The 20,524-nt window shown below is 35.0% G+C and overlaps 1 protein-coding gene across 2 annotated transcripts in view; it reads right to left on the minus strand.

Moving 5' to 3' along the window:
• HTR2C (5-hydroxytryptamine receptor 2C) overlaps positions 1-20,524 on the minus strand; it is a 299,276-nt gene that overhangs the window by 149,882 nt on the left and 128,870 nt on the right. For both annotated transcript variants that reach the window (XM_007992626.3, XM_007992625.3), the window contains exons 3-4: positions 18,680-18,793; positions 14,060-14,373 (exon numbers count right to left, since the gene is read on the minus strand). In XM_007992626.3, coding sequence (XP_007990817.1) covers positions 14,060-14,373; positions 18,680-18,714 — 349 coding nt within the window. In that variant the 5' untranslated portion in view covers positions 18,715-18,793. The remainder of the gene's footprint in view (positions 1-14,059; positions 14,374-18,679; positions 18,794-20,524) is intronic.

The raw sequence follows: 20,524 nt of genomic DNA on the forward strand, positions 1-20,524 counted from the left end.
TTTACAAATATATCTCCTTTAAAGGGCCATTTTGCAGAGCAAAAGTTTTTCATTTTGATAAAGTCTAATTTACACATTTTTAAATTTTATGGATTGGGCTTTTGCTGTCAAATCTAAGAACTACCCCAAGCCCTAGATTCTGAAAATTTTGGTGTTTTTTTTTCTAAAATTTGTATAGTTTTACATTGTATTTTTAAGTCTATTATCGGTTTTAATTTTTGCATAAGGTATCAAGTTAGATCAAAGTTCATTTGTTTTTACCTATGGGAGACCACTTTCTTTGGTGCCATTTGTTCCTCTATTGAATTACTTTTGCACCTGTGTCAAAAATCAATTGGACATATTTATGTGGGTATATTTCTGAATTCTCTGTTCTGTTCCATTGATCTATGTGTCCCCTCCTCTGCCAATATGATATTGTCTTGATTACTGCAGCTGTCTTGTAATCCTTAATATCAGGTACAGTGATTCCTCTTACTTCATTCTTTTTCAAGGTCATTTTAGCTCTTCAAGGACCTACCTGTGTCTTTCTACATAAATTTTAAAAGAAATTTGATAATGTCTTAAAATCCTTTTTGGAGTTTTGATAGGAATTACATTAAATGAATTTGAGAAGTGTTACCAGCTGAATTGTGTCCCCCTAAAATTCATATGTTGAAGTCCTAACCCCAGTACCTCAGAACGTGGCTGTATTTAGAGGCAGTGCCTTTAAAGAGGTAATTAAGCTAAAATGAGGTTATTAGGGTGGGCCCTAATCCAATATGACAGGTACCCTTTAAGAAGAAGAAAAGTGGACACAGTACTGAGGGAAGACCATGTGTAAGTCTCAAGAGGAAGATTGCCATCTACAAAGCCAAAGAGAAAGACCTTAGAAGAAAGAAATCCTACCGACACTTTGACCTCTGACTTCTAGCCTCCAAAACTGTGATAAAATAACTCTGTTGTTTAAGCCACCCAGTCTGTGGTAGTTTCCTATGGCAGCTCTACCAAACTAATAGAGGAAGAACTGATATCTGTACTACGCTGACTCTTCCAATTCATGAACAGGGTATGTCTCTTGATTTATTTAGGTCTTTGATTTCACGCATCAACATTTTGTAATGTTAGCTATAAATTCCGCACATATTTTACTACATTTAGACCTGAGTATTTTAAGTCATAATAAATAATATTGAATTTTATTTAGAGTTTCCATATGATCATTATTAACAAAAAAAGTCATTGACTTCTGTGCATTGATTTTGTACCCTTGTGACCTTGTTGAACTCACTAATTCTAGGAGTTTCTTTGTAGGTTCTTTGAGATGTTCTACAAAAACAATTGCATCATATGTATATGGAAACTGTTTTACTTCTTTCTTTCTAATATATATTGCCTCTTTTTGCCTTATTGCAATGGCTACTCAAGAAAGGAAGACAAATATATTAGTTTCCTATGACTGCTGTAAGAAATTACCACAAACTTGGTGACGTAAAACAACTTTCAGTCCTATGTTGTATAACAGTGGTGAGAATTGATATCCTTGCCTTAATCTTAGGGGGAATGCATTCTGTCTTGTGCCCAGAACTGTTTCCACTGCTGTTGGGAGATGGGCCCACCCTACCACTGGATATGAGTCTTTTTCTAAGTTCCTGCTTTGGTTTCTTTGGTTTTTGTCTACATCTGTTGGTGATCCTGAGTTACAGGCCTCTTCAGTACCCAGACCAAGATATATTAGAGATAAAAAGAAACCACAGGGAAGTCACTAGAGTGTCATTCTTCAAGTACTGAGTTCCCCAGCCAGTTCACCTTCTTTGCACTTTCAGAGTCCTTTTTATAAATGTCTATCAAATTATTTATAAGGGTATTTAGTTGTATTTAGAGGAGATCAGGAGAGAAAATGAGTCCACTCCATCTTGTCCCTGAATCATGTATTATTAAACAGTTATCAAATATTACATAATAATACAAGGTTAATACAAAGTTTTTTGTTTTTTTTTTTAGATGAGCCTAGAAGATCTAACTGCTACTATGGAACTTAGAAATATTTTGAAACAATTTCTTGGGTTCCTAAAATTGACTGTGGATGAAGCTGACTAGCAATTCAACTGGGAGTGAAAAAAAGAAGAGGTGCTAGGCTGGTAACAGAGGATGGGAACATCTGTGGTTGGGTTCTATTGGGAGAGAAATAGGGTGATACTGTGACTTCAGTGGTAGTTAATTAAATGCAGCATTATAATGCCCCTCGGGAATTTTGCCAATCTGTATGCAAAAATAGAGCTTTGTCAGCTACTCTGTGTTTATGTATACAGCTATGTCAGCTACTCTATGTTTATGATAGTCTTCGGTGAATTGTACTCGTCAATTAGTTATTGATCATGAGCCTTAAAATTCTGGTACAGTGGACCAGAAGGCATGAGCTTTTCTTTTGAGAGAATCAAAGGGTATCTGGAGAACATTTGCTAGGTGGCTTGGAAGGGGATCTGAAGATACTCTAAGAATAGCAAGAAAAAATAATAATGCTGTGAGTAAAAATGCAGCTTATTTCATAAGAGATACTGAGATTTTCACAAATTACATAATACATTTTAAAATATATTTGAATATTTTTCTGATTTGTGCATGCCTTTGTTGTACTAAAATAAACATGTGCTGTTTAAGGTATTAAATCCAAAAATTACTGATTTAAGTGCTTTATTTCATTCTAACTTATTCGATGTCTAAGTATATAAAGTCTGAGAGTTTCTGTATCATTATATTAAAAAGTGTCTGAACTTTAAGAAATTTAGTGGTGTATGCTCACTTGCATTAGCAATTTGAAGATGCTGTTGTATATCTGATGTATCTGTTCCCAGGTATCAGTTTGCATCTCTTAAGTGTAACGGTCTTAGTCTTTTTGAAATTAGTTCCGTTTTATAGTTGTTATTTCCTTTTTGTTTTTGTTTTCCATTTTAATGAAAAGTAGAGCCCAGGTAAGAATCTTGCCATAGCAGATCTTTCCAGAAATGTGGAGTGAGTAGGAATTTGAAGGGTGAAGAAAATTATAGCAAGAAAATATTTTCAAACTTGAGATCAGAAGTCATTGTGGAAATACACGACTGCAAAAAAAAGTTATATATGTATGGGAGCAAGAGTAATCGTTTTGATGCATACTGGGAACTAAGTACCTTAATGACACCCAAAGGCCTAATTATTTTTAAATAATCATCTTGAAGCATATTGTGAAGTAAATACCCAAATGACACCAAATGAACAGTTGAGGCACTGATCCAATTCACAAAATTACCTTCATTTCTGCCAATTTTGAAGCATTTCTTTAAACAGTATATTTACCTTCTAGGCATTCTAGGGAACAATTTGAGTTTTAATTTTCCTCTAATCAAGCTTACATGTCCCTCATTCTCCCCTAAATCTTCTCCTGCCTTTTAAATGTAAACTATGAGTGTTGAAATGCTATAATGACAAATAAAACTACGTGTTATAATCAGCTAGATCTAGGTTCCAACTCTGACTTTGCTGTCTAGTAGTCTAATCATGTGACCCTGGGCAAGTTATTGCCTAAATGAGAAATAAGTAAGCTGCATGAAGGCAAAAATTTGTTTTGTGCACCAGACACAGAACCGAGATGTGTGCTTAGTATACTGTAGGTGCTCAATAAATAATTGCCAAATGAATAACCTTCAGTTTTCATGTCTATAATGTTATGTTTTTGTGAGAATTTAAAATAACCTTGAGCCAGGAATCTGAGACCAGCCTGGGCAACATAGCAAAACCCCATCTCCACAAAAATAAAAATAAAATAAAATACAATGATAACAACTGCTAAGCTCTTGACATATTAGGGCACTCAAATTCTAGTGAAACCTTGCTCTTCAAAATTTAGCCAGTCTCACCATCTCTGTGAAGTCTTCCTGAGCAATCTTTACCCAACTCTAGTTCAATAATTTAATACATCTTCAGTACCATTACCTCCCCCTTTTATGTGTACGAACTTGCCATCTGATTAAAACTGGACATGTTGGTGTTTTTATTGTGTCTGCTACCTTTCTTTGTAGGTATTTACTTAGGTTTAGTTTCTTTGACAAAAAGGGCGATATCTTCTTTGTTATCTATTGTATTGTTTAAAAACATTGGTTCAAAAGCCACAGAGCCTAAGTTTAAAATTCCTACTCTACAATATACGAATTATGTGGCCCTCTGTGAATTACCAAATAAACCTCTTCCTCTTTTCTATTGTATGTAAACTACAGATGACAACAGAATCTAAGTCATATGGTTTGCGAGAATTAAGTGATGAAATACATGTAAAGCGCTTAAAACAGTGTCTGGCACATAGGGAATAACAACTATTAGCTATGATTATTGTCGTTTCCTACAAAGCTACATACGAATAATTAAACACAACTTTCTTAAAGACTTGCCTCTAGACAGTGTTGACAGCTGGATAATGTATCTTTATGTAACTGATTTATTTACAAAGATTTGAGATATAGATCTAATTTCTTCAAAGTAATACAAGACAGAACAGATTCAATGTGACACCTCAAATACACATACAGTGACAGGATAACAGGATGGGAAAAGAAAGCCAGAAAAAAAATTATTTGAACAATGACGGGGTAAATGTTAGAGGTTCAGAGTTTTCAAGTAGAATTTAGCAGAAGCAAAACTCTTTATCTTTTTTTTTTTTTTTTTTTTTTTTGAGACGGAGTCTGGCTCTGTTGCCCAGGCTGGACTGCAGTGGCCGGATCTCAGCTCCCTGCAAGCCCCGCCTCCCGAGTTCACGCCATTCTCCTGCCTCAGCCTCCCAAGTAGCTGGGAGTACAGGCGCCCGCCACCTCGCCCGGCTAATTTTTTTTGTATTTTAGTAGAGACGGAGTTTCACCGTGTTAGCCAGGATGGTCTCGATCTCCTGACCTCGTGATCTGCCCGTCTCGGCCTCCCAAAGTGCTGGGATTACAGGCTTGAGCCACCGTGCCCGGCCTCATTTTTTTTTTCAAGAGTTCATTGCTAGTTGAAATGCAATGATGGGGTAGAATGATAATTCACGTTTCACTGCCTCTGAAGGTAACATTTAAGTTAGCCATTTCTTGAGGTAGTTGCACTTACACACAGATGCATTAACTCAGACAACAACATGCCAATCTGCCACCAGGAAAGTGGGTGTGATCTGAGCTCCTACACCAATAAGAATGTTTAAAAGTTCAAGTCTTCATGATCACTTAACTTCAGCCTGAAAGTCTGTTATCTATATAGGAATTGAATGAGCTCAATTTATAACCTAGCTTTAATCCACAAATAGCTCTATGAATGAAATATATTGAAATATCATGTAATGGTAAGGGGCACTTTGAGGTTGCTTTCAGTTTATAATGAAAATAGATTTAGACTAGCAGTGATTTTTTATTTTTTCCTTAAAGATATATGATTATTATCCTTTTGGTTAATTACTACAAATGCTTTTTTTGTTTTGTTGTTGTTGTTGCTTTTGTTTTGAGACAGTGTCTCACTCTGTCACTCAGGTTGTAATGAGATTAATTCCTGCATATCTTTTAGATCCCCACTTAGATGTCATTTCCTCTGGGAAGCTTTCTGACACTAAATTGACCATCTTTTTTGATCCTACAATTCTCTTTCATGCTATTTGCCACATTTCAGGGTAATTGTCTGCTTTTGAGCCTCTCTACTGTAAGACTCCTAAGTATTTTTTTGTTTTTGTTTTTGTTTTTGAGACAGGGTCTTGCTCTGTCAACCAGGCTGGAGTGCAGTGGTGTGACCTCGGCTCACTGCAGCCTCAGCGTAAACCTCCTGGGTTCTGGGCTCAAGCCATCCTCCCACCTCAGCCTCCAAGTAGCTGGGACTACAGGCACACACCACCATGCCCAGCTAATTTCTGTATTTTTTGTAGAGACAGGGTTTTGCCATGCTGCCCAGGCCGGTCTCGAACTCCCAGGCTCAAGCGATCCTCCTGCCTCAGCATTCCCGGGTGTGGGATTGCAGGTGTGAGCCACCACACCCAGCAAGTGGCTTTTGTTGTTGTTGTTGTTGTTTTGTTTTGCGTGTGTGGTTTTTTTTTGACATTTTATTGTATATTTATTTGATAGCTATGTATCTTCCTTGGTGAAGTTTCTGTTCAAATAACTTCTTACTTTTTATTAACCAGTTTTCTTATTTTGAGTTTTGAGAGTTCTTTATCTATTCAGGATACAAATCATTTACTGAATATGCTACTGCTGAATATTCTTTATCAATCTGTGGCTTTACTTCATTTGCTCAATCCTGTTGTTCAAAGAGCAAAAGCTTTTAATTTTGATGCAGTCCAATTTACCCATTCTTTTTATGGCTTGTGGTTTTTGACATCATAGGTAAGAGCTCTTGGCCTAACCCAATATCCCTAAAGATTTTCTTCTGTTTTCTTCCAGAAGTTTAGTAGTTTTGCGTTTTAAATTTAGCTCTATATTCCATTTTGAGTTTATTTTTGTATAAGGTATAAAATTTCCTGAATGTGGGTTTCCAACAACATTTGTTGAAAAGACTATTCTTTCTCCACTGAAATGCCTTTTAGTAAAAAAAAATTAATTGGTTATATTTGTTCATTTCTGGATCCTCTATTTATATCCATTCATATGTGCACTTTTCTTTCCATCAATACCATTCTTCTTGATTACTGTAGCTCGACAGTAAGTCCTAAATTCCAGTATTATGAGTTCTCCAATTTTGCTGTTTTTCAAAATGGTTTCAGCTATTGTAGTTATTTTGCCTTTCTGCATAAATTTTAGAATCAGCTTTTTGATTAAAAACTCTGCTGAGAGTTTTGGTTGCAATTGTATTTAATCTATAGATCATTTGGGGGCAAACTGACATCTTACTAATATTGATTCTTCTAATCCATAATCAGGATATATCTCTCTATTTATTTGGGTCTTTAATCTATTTCATCAGTGTTTTGAAGTTTGCAGCATACAGCTCCTGCACATAATCTGGTAGATTTACATTTATAATTTTATTATTTTTATGATACTATAAATGGTACTCTTCAAAATTTTGACTTCCAATTTCCACCACTTCTACATAGAAACACAATTTATTTGTGCATATGGACCTTGCATCCTAAGAGCTTGCTAAACTCACTTAATAGTTATTCTAGTTACCTGTGAATGCACAGCAAATTATCCCCCAAATTAGTAGCTTATAAAAACATTCATTATTTCACAGTTTCTGTGAATCTGGCATTGGGTCACATCATATCTTCTTCTTCAGCATGTTTCATAGGCTGCAATCAAGGTGTCAGTCAGGTTGCAGCCACCTTAAGGCTCATCTGGGGAAAAATCCACTTCTATGTTCGTTCATGTGGTTCATATAATTTGCTGGCTTTTGGATTGAAGGACTTGGACCCACACTGGAATCGTGAGGCTTCTCTCAATTCCTTGCCGGGTGGGCCTCTCTATAGGACAGTTTACAACATGGCAGCTTGCTTAATCAGAACGAGAAAGTGAATGAGCAAGAGAGAGTGCCAGCAAGAAAGAAAGTGCAAGCAAGATAGAAGTCACAGTCTTTTATAACGTAATCTCAGAAGTAGCATCCAATCACTTCTGCTCTATTCTCACACCAAAAGGGAGGGGATCATTGTGGCAGGGACCATTGGGGGCCATTTCAGAAGCAGGCTACTGTATTATTTCTAGGAGCTTCTTTGTAGATCCCTTAGGATTTTCTATGTAGACAGTTATGTCATCTTCAAACAAAAACAGTTCTGTTCCTTTCTTTCCAACGTGCATTTCATTACTTTTTCTTATGTTACTACACGGGCTAGGACCTGCAGTATGATGTTGAATAAGAGTGGTGAAAGTGGACATCCTGATCTTATTCTTGAAATTCAGGTGAAATCATTCAATCTTTCACCATAAAGTACAATGTCTGCTTAAGGATAATTGTAGATCCCCTTTATCAAGTTGAGGAACTTCCCTTCTATTCTGAGTTTTCTGGGTGAGTTTTAATCTTTATTTTTTTCTTTTTGAGACAGGGTCTCATTCTGTCACCCAGGCTGAAGTACAGTGGCACAATCACGACTCACTACAGCCTCAACCTCCTTGGGCTCAAGTGATCCTTCCATCTCAGCCTCTGGATCAGATGGGGTTACAGGCACGTACCACCATGCCTGGTTAATTCCTTCCTTTCCTTCCTTCCTTCCTTCCTTCCTTCCTTCCTTCCTTCCTTCCTTCCTTCCTTCCTTCCTTCCTTCCTTCCTTCCTTCCTCTCTCTCTTTTTTTAATTATTTTTAGAGTTGGAGTTTCCCCAGGTTGCCCAGGCTGGTCTCAAATTCCTGTACTCAAGTGATCCTCCCAGCTCAGCCTCCCAACTTGCTGGGATTACAGGCCTGAGCCACTGAGTCTGGTCGATCGTTTTTATCTTGGAGTTCATTTTCGCCAAATGTCTTTTCTGCATCAACTAATCCAAAACTGAGATGATCATATGGTTATTATATTCTTTAGTCTATTCAGATGATCAATTAATCAACATTAATTGATTTTTGAATGTTGGGCCAGCTATATCAGAATGTATTATCCCTTTTATATACTGCTGAACTAAATTTCTTAATATATCTTGATTATTTTTGCATCTATATTAATGAAGCAATTGATCCCTAATTTTCTTGTTTATAAGGTCTCTGGTTTTATTATCAGGGTAATCCTGGTCTCGTAAATGATATAAATGTATTCCTTTTGCTTCTATTTTCTGGGAGAGATTGTATAGAATTCTTATTTTTTTCTTCCTGAAATGTACACTTAGAATCTGCCAGTGAAGCTGTCTAGGCGTGGAGATTTTTTAGAAGCTTTTACATTTTTTCTAATTTTTAATTTTTAATTGTTGTTGGTACATAGTACGTATACATTTATAGGGTACCTGAGATGTTTTGATACAGGCATGCAATGCATATTCATCACATCATGATGAATGAGATATCCATCCCCTCAAGCATTTATCCATTGGCTTACAAACAATCCAATTATACTCTTTAAGTTATTTTAAAATGTACAATTTTTTTTTTATTGACTATAGTCACACTGTTGTGCTATCAAGCACTAAGTCTTATCCATTCTTTCTAACTATATTTTGTACTCATTAACCTTTCCCACTACCATCCATTCCTCCAATACCCTTCCCAGCTTCTGGTAACCACCCTTCTACTCTCTATCTCAATGGGTTCAATTGTTTTGATTTTTAGATTTCACAAATAAGTGAGAACATGTGATGTTTGTCTTTCTGTGTCTGGGTTATTTCACTTAACATAATGACCTCCAGTTCCATTCGTGTTGTTGAAAATTACTGAATCTTCTTTTTGTGGCTAAATAGTACTTATTTTTAGCACTTACTAATCCCTGGATTGTAAGGGTTACTTTTGTATATGGAATATACTTGGGTCTTTCTTCATAAGCCTAATTAAAAATCTTTTATGTTTAATAGAGTGATAGCTTCTTCATTTGAGTTTATTATTATTACTTCCTGATATGTATGATTTCAACTCTGTCATATTAAGTCATCATATAATGTTAAGTGTATTTGTATGTTTTCTTTTCTTTTCCTTTTTGAGATGGAGTCTTGCTCTGTTGCCCAGGCTGGAGTGCAGTGGCGCAGTCTTGGCTCACTGCAAGCTCCGCCTTCTGGGTTCAGGCAATTCTCCTGCCTCAGCCTCCGGAGTAGCTGGGACCACAGGCGCCCACCACCACGCCTGGCTAATTTTTTAGTAGAGAGGGGGTTTCACCATGTTAGCCAGGATAGTCTCGATTTCCTGACCTCTTGATCTGCCCGCCTCGGCCTTCCAAAGTGCTGGAATTACAGGCGTGAGCCACCGCGCCAAGCCTTATTTTCTTCTATTTCTTCCTGTATTTGACTGGTTTTGGCTCTTCTACTGATTACATTTCCTTTGGTGTTTAAGAAGGTGTGTATTTTTGTTCTAGTGGTTAACTTTATATTTATAACATGGTTAATGACCCTAGACTCATGTTTTCTTATCAATTCTATTACTTTCTGATTTGCCAGATTTTTAAGGTTATAATTTAATTCTTATTCGTTTATAGAAGAATCAATGAAATGATTCTACGCTCCTCTTCCCCTTCCTCTTTCTCTTCCTAATTTTTGGTTGCATTGTTTCCAGATTGTTAGAACAGATAAAATGTAATATATATTATATGACATAGTATTTTTCTGCTCTTATAATACCATTTCTTTTATTTTAACTCTAAAGTTAAATATATTAAATGTTTATCATCAGTCTTTTTAAGGAAATTATCCCAGTCATCACTTTGTTAGATGAATCCCATCCACTATTCTATTTTGCTTTATTTTGTAATTTTATTTTATTCTATTTTATTTTATTTGAGACGGAATCTCCCTCTGTCGCCTAAGCTGGATTGCAGTGGCTCAATCTTGGCTAACTGCAACCTCTACCTCCTGGGTTCAAGCAATTCTCCTGCCTCAGTCTCCCAAGTTGCTGAGATTACAGGCAGGCAGCACTACACCCGACTTTTTTTTTTTTGTATTTTTAGTAGATACAGGGTCGCTACTAAAGAAACCCAGTAGGCCAGGCTGGTCTCGAACTCTTGACCACAAATGATCTGCCTGCCTTGGTCTCCCAAAGTACTGAGATTAAAGGCATGAGCCACCACACCTGACTTCCACTATTTTATTTTTTAAAAGGGCTTGTGGTACAGAATTCCCTGAATTTTAAAAGACTTAAACTTTTTATAGTCTTAATGGACAACTTGTCTAGATATAGATTCATTTTTCCAAACCTTTTTGTGTACTTAAAAATATTTTTAAATTTATGGCATCTGTTATACAGAGTAAAATTCACCTTTTTAAAACTGTATACTAGAATTTATAGCTCTTCAAATTTTTATGTATATATGTATTTGTATAACCATCACCACAATCAAGATATAGAACAGTTTTGTAATACCAAAATAAATGCCTTTTTGAAGTCATCTTCCCACTTTTAGCCATTGAAACTGCTGATCTGTTTCCTGTCTGTATAAATTTGCCTTTCAAAGAATGTCCTATAAATGGTTGTTTTTTGAAAGTATTGTTTCACTATTGCTTTGTTTTGTCATTTTTTTTTTGACAAGTAAGGCCAGTCTAACGCTCTTGCTCTTGTAAATTTTTCCCTCCTTTTGCTTGGAAACCCTGAGGATTTTTTCTTTATATTGAAAATCCAGTGTCACAGATTTATCTCTGAGTTCATTGTTTCAGGTCAGTTTTCTAGCACTGGGTTGAACCTATCAATATGTAGAGTCAGATTCTCTTTTATTTCTGGAGGACATTCTTGGATTATAGTTTTAAATACTAATTATGTTTTACTATTTGTTCTTTTTCAAGAATTCTCATACATACATTTGATCATTTTTGCTGATATTTCATTTCAACCACTCTCTTTCTGACGTATTTTACTTCTTTCTTTGTCTCATCTTCATTCTCTTTGTTAACCTGTTTTTCTTCTATATTCCTTATTAAGTTTCATATGAATCAATTCTTTGTTGGGTGCTTTTCATGTTCATTCCTGATATGATGTCTTTTTCTTCTGTTTTATTTGTCCTGAATTCAGTTAATTTTGCTTCATGTTGTCCTATTTTTTGACCATTTCTATTCTTAGTTATTAGATTACTACTTCAAGGTACATTTTTAATACCTTAACGTGCTTGTTTGAAGATATTGTTTTGAAGTGTTTTGCTAGCATATTATTCTGCTTGATCATTCTTTTTTGGAGGGAATGTTCATCAAATGCCTTCTTCCTATTCTCATATTCTGATTTCTTTCTACAGTACCTTTGTATAGATGAAGATTGGTTGCATCTCAGAATTTCTATGAACATGACTGGCAGTTTGTAGGTAGCTTCCAAAATTCCAAGCTCAAGAGCATCCTCTTCTCTTTGTGTATCAAAGTATGGTTTCTTTACTGGAGGGCCTTTGGGGGACAGTGGGAGACAGTAGAGGGAGGGATGATGGGCCCTAATATTTTGGCATTTTCTGTATTGAGAGATGATAAATTTCCCCCTCTTGCTTCTTTTTATTTTCACTGTGCTTTTTTTTTTTTCAAGTCACCTCTTGCTTTCTTTGTTACTTTTTTCCATCTCCAAAGAATTAATTTTCTAATGCTGCTTTCTTCAGTCTTATGCATACTTTTCAGTACCTTATCCAAAGGCTAACCTTCTAGAGAAACTTTTCAGTATTTTCACACTTGGGGTAGACTTACTTGCTTGTGGTGGTGGTGGTGGTGGTGGTGTTTTTGAATGGATTCTTGCTCTGTCGCCAGGATGGAGTGCAGTGGTGTGATCTCGGGTCGCTGCAACCAACCTCCGCCTCCCGGGTTCAAGCAATTCTATTGCCTCAGCCTCTGGAGTAGCTGGGATTACAAGCACCCACCACCACGCCTGGCTAATTTTTTTGCATTTTTAGTAGAGACTGGGTTTCACCACGTTGGCCAGGCTGGTTTCAAATTCCTGACCTCAAGTGATCCGTCTGCCCGGGCCTCCCAGAGTGCTAGGATTACAGGCGCGAGTAACCACGCCTGGCCACTTGCGGTGAGTTTAGATCAATCTTAGGCTTCCTAATAGCTTTCCTTTAGTTTATTTCATGCTATTTTTCCTGGACTACTCTTCTTCTACACAACAGCATGGGGTAGAAGCCTAATAGATAGTTCAATGTTATTTCCTGTTTGTTTTTCTACTTACAGGTAATTTGAAATTTGAATGTTCTCCACACTTAATGGTGGTATTGTGTAGTTTCATTGTTTTTTATATTGTTCTTTGTTTATTTGGGCAGGGGAATAGATATGTTAAGAGGCTTGGATTTATGCTAATACTATTATTTGGCCACTCACATTTTTTAAAAGGGAGAAGCTGGCAAAACAGACACCACAGAACAAAGTATACCTTCTAAATCACAGTTTCACTTCATTCCAGTAATCTTTTCTTAATTTTGGAGCAATAGAGTAGTAAAATGCCCACTGAGCAGATAAAATACTGGTGCTTTAAGGCTAATGCATCATTGAAACTTGATGAAGAATAAGAAAAGCATATTTCCTGAGAACTCTTTATGAAATGCCTATTAAGATAATCTACTATTGCTGCAGGTTTAGAACAGGCTAATTAATTTTTACATTTCATGAGAGATTATTTTCTAGATGCATTTATTTTCTTTTAGGATTCGACAACTAGATACACTTTCAATATTATTTCTTCTAGTTTCATTATACACTCTAGGCAACTGGAAGTCTATTTTACTCCTTTGTGAGATAAGCATATTAGCAATTAAATTCAAACTGGGCTTTCCAACTTCCTAGTAAACATACTTTGTAGAATTGTATATACGATTTGATTGTTCATCATAAATATTAGCTGGAAATGAAACCTTAGGTTAAAATGACCAGAATGAAGGGATGAAAGAAAATCAAAAGCAAAATTAAAAACCTCTTTAAAATCAATTGAAACTTTCAATGCCTGAATTTTTAAAGTGATGATATGAACTTGCACTTAAATACGTAGTAATTAATTTTGCTATCTCTTGTCTCTTTGTAATAACAGAAATTATAGACTCCATGAACAAGAAGAATAGCTATTATCGAGTGCCTGTTTTGTGTCAAGCACTTAGTTTGGCAGCTTTAAAAAGGATTTCTTAAAATATATTTATTAAAGAGGATGAGCCTGTTTTTCCTTCTTTGTATCAGAGATGGTAGTAGGTATGTGTACTGCCCAGAACACAGGGGTTGAAAGATGTTTCTGTTACTGTCCCATTCGGTATACTGTAAGGCAACTAACTGTTCATTCACTGTTTACAAAGACACTAAGCTGGAGTGCATCTATGTATGATTTTAATATATTATAAAATGTCTGTTTTGCTTTTGGAAGACTGTTACTCATTTATTTAATAAATATGATACATACATCCAACTCCTTCTGTCACACAATTTGCTTTTGTCTTTTTCCAAATGTTACAAGTAAAATAATTAACTTTATGAGTGTTTACTATAATATGACAGCAATTTATAACATTATATGAGATTGAAAAGTGAATAAAATTGTACTTACCATAAAGGATTGCCAGGAGAGACAGGGGCATGACAAGTAGTCCCACTAGCATATCAGCAATGGCTAGGGACATTAAGAAGTAATTGGTGGCATTGTGCAGTTTCTTTTCCATGCTTACTGCCATGATCACAAGTATGTTGCCACCTATTGTCATGATTATTATTACGACGATTGAAAGTGCTGGCCAGTTTTGTACCCCGTCTGGGAATTTGAAGCGTCCACCATCGGAGGTATTGAAAATGTCAGTTACTATAGCTGCTACTGGGCTCACAGAAATATCGCATTGCCAAACCAATAGGCCAATTAGGTGCACACTGAAAATTAAGAAGAAAAAAAAAAGCAATCAGGTACATATTATATTATTTATACACAATATGTTGCTCATGCAAAACAACTGCTTCTCCAAGGATCATTGTCATCATTATCATCATCATTATTTCTACTCTCTTAATTAAATCTCAGTATTTCTTCTTTCTCTCCAAAAATCACCAACTTTTATTGAGTGATTATTATGAGTTAGGCACTTAGTTTGCTGAAACATGTGTGTATAATCTCATTTGATCTTATTAAACAACCTCATGATGTCAGTTCTAATTTATATCTATCATGTAAATGAGAAGACTGAGTAAAGTTCAGAAAGGGTAAGTAACTTTCAAGCCCAAACAGTCAGTAAGTGGCGGGGCTAGGGTCCATACTCAGGTCCCACTGATTTCAAAGTCTATGTTTTAAACTTTTACTGCGATCTGAAACCACAATATTGCTTGATTTGCTCTAATAGTCTATTCTTTATATTTTAAAAATACTATTTCCTTTAGATATGTTCTGAGACAGCTGATAACAGAATGAAGGGAGATTTCCTTAAAGGATCCATTACCCTAACAAGGAAACTGGAAATTGCATTCTACTGATCCAAAGGCTAAGAAGGAATTAAGTTGCCATCAGACCAACATCAGTCAAGCGCCTGGAAGAGGTACAGTGGGTTTTGACAAGAGTACCCATTCATTTCTTTATAGAAGTTTTTCTACCTTTTCACATTTGCAAAGTGTCATTATGCTGGTTCAATCGTTTCTTAATGTTTTGTGCTATAAACTTTCCTTCTACCTGCCACTCTCCGCATTTCCGTCTTGTCTTATATTTTCTGGGTCCTGTTCTTGGCTAGATAATGATTTGTGGTCATGATTAATACCTATGGATTTGTTACTTTTCAAGCACTGGAACTAAATCTCTTAAGTCATTTAAAATGTACATTTCTCATGATGGTCCTTAGGTAGATTCTACCAGTAGGAATTTCAGGCCAGGTGGCAGGCTATTGCAAGAGATGGATGTGGTTGTCATTTGCACATTCTAAATTAATATCCCCCTATGGTGACATGAGATTTATTCAAGTTATGTGCATAAGTATTCTCTCAAAGCGTAAGCTCCTAAAATGTCTAATAAAGCTACACATTTTTTCCTTAATAAAATAGACAACACAGCCGAGCATGTTCAATATTTCCTGCTTAAAACCAAGAAATATTGCCTGTGAATGACTGATTCATGTTTATTCCGTGTATAGTAATAGTTATTTAATTAATGTTAATCAGCAACATGAGGATATGTTTCCTATATGTAGTGGTTGTTCAACCTTGATATTATTTATAGAGGAGAAAATTGCCTCTGGTCACACAGTATATGCTACATAAATTTCTATGCAAAATAGTTGAAGGATGATTCTTTCTGAAATTAGGGAGATGGAACACATGACATAATATTCAGAGTCTATGTGTTCTCCATGTTATGTATTTTTATGTCATTGTCCCAGTCACTTGTTCTTTGAACTGAAGATAGTATCTCCAGACAGGGATAACATATGTGTGATTTAATGGACTCATTGCTTACTACCATTATCAGAGAAATCGCAATTCTTATCAAATGATGAGAATTAATCAGTAAATTCTTCCAAAAGTATTATTTTCCCAGAACATACAAAAGAGGCAAAAATAGTACAGGATTCCAAAATCTATCTCATAATTAATCTGTGATTAATATAATAAAAATTATTGAAATAAAGGACCAAATAAATAGAAGCAAATTATTTGTTCTCAGCTTTGATTATTCTGTCATTGTATTTATTGAATGTGGCATGTGGCCAATGTCCTGGCCGCCTGACTTCAGTAATTTTTGACCAGTCACTTAACCTATCACAACATCAACTTCATCTGTACAAGGACAGTGTCCATCGCATGGTTGTTGTGAAAATTAAATGGTATATGTCAAACAATAAAAATACCTGTGTCATAAAAGGCCCTCAGTAAATGCTGGAGGTACCTTCTGTCTGTTTCACAGTTAAACAAAAGTATTTTATGTTTGCTATATCTCAACTCATGTATTTCAAAATTTGCCAGGATAATTAAAGTCTAGATTTTATTTTGAGATGATGTCTATGTATGAAGAACTGGACTCAGAAAAGTAATCTTAAATCCAGTACATTTTCCAGAGTCTTTTCTGGCCTAACTGATAAAAAACTTGTTCTGCTGGCGTTTTAAAAAACAATGTTCTGTTTTAAATTAGCTGATGATCATCTCAAGTAGTCCCACGAAAATTTATCTCAGATACTAAACTGTGTCTTCGGTTGTTGATTGCAGAATGACAAATACATTTATCCTTAAACCTATAGAATAAGGTCCTAGGGGTGTATGCAGTCTGCTTCAAATTTTCTGAGTAAATTGTGGAAACATCGAAATTCTTTCACATGTCCCTAAAAATGGTAGAGGAATACAGGACAAAATTATACATAACAAAAACATACACAAAGAACATTATGCCAAATTATGAATTTTATAATTTGAGTATCTTTGAGTTTGGACTGTTTCGAGTAGTTATCTAACCTATCTCTACTGGTCAGAATTTTTTTTTTAATTAAAGAATCTGTGAGAAAAATACTTAATTATTGAAGGAAAGAGTTTTGTCAGATCTAAACATATCTGTTGTGAATTACAAAATAAGGTAATGGTGTTAGGATAAATATTGAAAAAGTATCTACTTCGCTTTCCTGGTTTCAATTAAATTCAGTTTAATACGTTTTTATTGAGCACTACATATAGACAAAATTTTATGATTTTTATTAAAGTTTAATCCTTTATTCTTCAGTTTTGTAATGAAGAATTGGCTGTATTATAATTAAATATAATTTTTAATACTTACATGCTCAGAGAAATTATAAAGTCCTTTTACAAAAGAGGAGTAATTTAAGTCTTGCTCTTAAAGCTTATTGTAATTGTTTTTAAGCTCATAGGAATCTCATAAAATATGTACACAAAAGTCATAATTTATCTCTGAAATGCATATTATAATGTACTCATTGCTACTAAAGTTTTAATGAAAATATAATTTTACATTCTTAGTAGATAAACAAAATGATAATTTAATTTAAAAAGTCGAATATATTTAAAATCTACTGAGTTTTTCTATGACGTAGGATAATGGGCATTGTTAGAAGACAGGAATGGTTCCTTGTTTCAATAGAATTTTAAAAAATTGTATATGAATTCTTTAATTAATTTCATAGCAGAATAATTTGGTGCCCTTTATGGCAGCCATACACTTTGGTATATTGGCCAATGGCTATCTATTAGGCTGGCACAGGCTCATGGAGTAGGAACACTTGTCCTTTCATTTTCCCATACCCAACTCTTCTTTTCCCTTCTTTATCACTGTCCTTCACTCTTTTCTTTCCCAGTTGTCTGCTCTAGTTCTCTTGGACTCTTGCATACTTGAAACTATCATCACAACAATGACACTCAAGATGGGCCACGGTGATGCACATTGCAGAGGATCCAGTGTTGTTGAACTTTATATCTCCACCACACTATAAACTTTTCCTGGGTGAGGTCTTTTACAAGAATCATAAAGGAGACTACCTAGGAGCTAGGAGATTTGGGGTTTCTCAACTACACCGATCAGAGTTTACATAGCTTTGGATCTTTTTTTCTATGCCCCGTTCCTCAAAAAGCAGGTTGGAAGAAACCACTCCAACATTTTACTATGTAAAAGGAAGGTATACCTGGATTAGATCAAATTTAGAATTATTTTTTATTTGAATCTCCTGTATCTTTACCTACACCCTTTATGTTGTATACTATTGGCTGCAACTGGGTCACTGCATCAAGTCTTCTGAGGATGACATTGGTTTTTCCCACCCAGCTACATCACCAAGCCCTACCCCCTAACTTCTGACCTTTTCTTTTGCTACATCAACTATTCTTCACAAAACCAGAGGCATTTCATTCTCTTAACTGTTCAGTTCATGCAAGAAAGAAAAGAAAAGAAACTTTTTCCTTTCTAAGTTTTACCCACGGAAAAAGTAACCATGAACATTGAGATTATTTGAATTTAGGGCATTATCACCATATTACTTATTTAAATACATGAGCTGTAGTGCTTAATTAGAGTCCAAATTATTTTTTCTCATTAATTATTTTTGAATAGGAGACACCCATAATATTAGTCTTTTGGGATGCAAGCCATTTATGCAGATTGAGGCAAATATAGCTGGTCATATAGAAGCATTTTTTAACATGTTGAGCAAGCTACCAGGCAAAATTATCTTTTTATTAAAATTATAAGTAATAACATCCTTACAGGAATGAATGCACCGCGTTCCTCAGGTTCACCATGATTGCTTCAGTCTTAAGCAACCAAAGTTCAAAATTGAGAAGAGGAAATTAACAGGTTAGGTTCATCATATCATCCTTTCTGGGGAGAAAAAAGGGGAAAGAGAAAATCAGTTAAATGTCCAAATAACTTACATAGTAACCAATTAAATAAACTTAAATGCACTTAATGGTGATAAGAAACAGTTACTACTTAATTCAGCAAATAGGTAAGCATGTTATACTATGTAAGTGATAAAATATAGCAAAGAGAGCAGATTTTTCAATTATTTATCATCACAGTTTTTAAAAATTTCCCATATATGTTTTATTTATACATGGTTTATACCATATTTCCCCCTCTTGGAGTACACATGGCTTCAAATCAATGTTTTGAAAAAAAAATTAAGAATATATTCTTCTTAATTTGCAAACCATTGGGAGAAAATATGCGATCCAATAATTAAATAGCATATCTAAAATAAAAAGATTTCATCTGATAGCAACATGGAAAACCAAAGCAAGTTTTAGGCATTCTATAAACTGAACACATTTGATATATTTCTAGTTTTGATTGCTTCAAAGTGAAGAAAACTGCAATTACATAGTTCTCTTTATACTTTTGCATTAACCAGCAACATTCTCCAGAGGGCAGCAACAGGTTTATACTAGATAAATGAATTGATTAAATTTACTATATTAAATATAGCAACCACTCCAGTACTGATCAGTTAGTAGCCAACAGATGATATATTACAGAAAGAGCACATGGCATAATACTGAAAATTACAAACTAAAGATTAGTTGTACTAGGCGATTGAAACAAAAATCTTTAGTTTCTTTTCTGGATTAACAAGTAACAATACATCTTCTAAAGTACTAGGCAGAAAACATGAAAAATCAAACAACTTTTCAAAGAATTTCAGAGTGAATATCTTTTATTTCTGTAGGTTATTTTTTAAACAGTTATTTGCTGCATCAAACCCAACCAAATATTTACATAGTGGATTATTCATCATTTAGCACTAACTATATTTGGTATGTTAAAGTATTGGCAAAAAGTAAACTGGATGCAAATTTGCTAAGAACCTCTCTCCTACATTTTCGATTTAGGATTTTGATTATACTCTCTACCCATACCAAACATCTAACTGTATTCTTTTCTGATATTGCAAAGCTATTTAAGAGTCAGGATCATGACACTGCTAAATTCACATACACTGGGCTATCAATGAGAAGAATTTAGGGGTATGTGTGTGAATGTGAGAGAGGGTGAGAAAGACAGATAATTGAATAGCTTGAGAACATGGAATAACACTGAACGATCATCTGTTTTGTCTAGTTTATAAATATTTAAAATGAATATGATCATGAATATCTGTCTTGATAAGACTTGATAAGCTTTCTTTAGTGTGCTTCTAGCTCCTTCTAGAAATTTGGAAGTAAAATTTAACGAGAACAAATGACATCTCCCTATGTTTCCCATCTCATTTAATAGCATGATCCTTGTCACTCAAGGCACACATTTAATATTTTCTCCCTTCTTCATCCCTTAGCTCTCATTTGTCAGTTCTATCAGTGCTACCTACACAAAAATCAATCTCAAAATCATCCCCTCACTACAGTAATACATAAAATGTGGCCTTCCAATATCTAAGAACTCAAAATATTCTGAGAGAGAGAGAGAGAGAAAGAAAGAGAGAGAGAGACAGAGAGAGAGAGAGAGATCACCCTCACCATAAGTCAGGCCAATTCTGTCCCATAAATTTTACCCAACAACACAGACATCTCTTTCTCTGGAAGGTCTGAAAAAATAGTAAGGGAAACCAAAAGG

This window comes from Chlorocebus sabaeus, chromosome X (assembly GCF_047675955.1).
Source record: "Chlorocebus sabaeus isolate Y175 chromosome X, mChlSab1.0.hap1, whole genome shotgun sequence".
Classification (NCBI taxonomy): domain Eukaryota; kingdom Metazoa; phylum Chordata; class Mammalia; order Primates; family Cercopithecidae; genus Chlorocebus; species Chlorocebus sabaeus.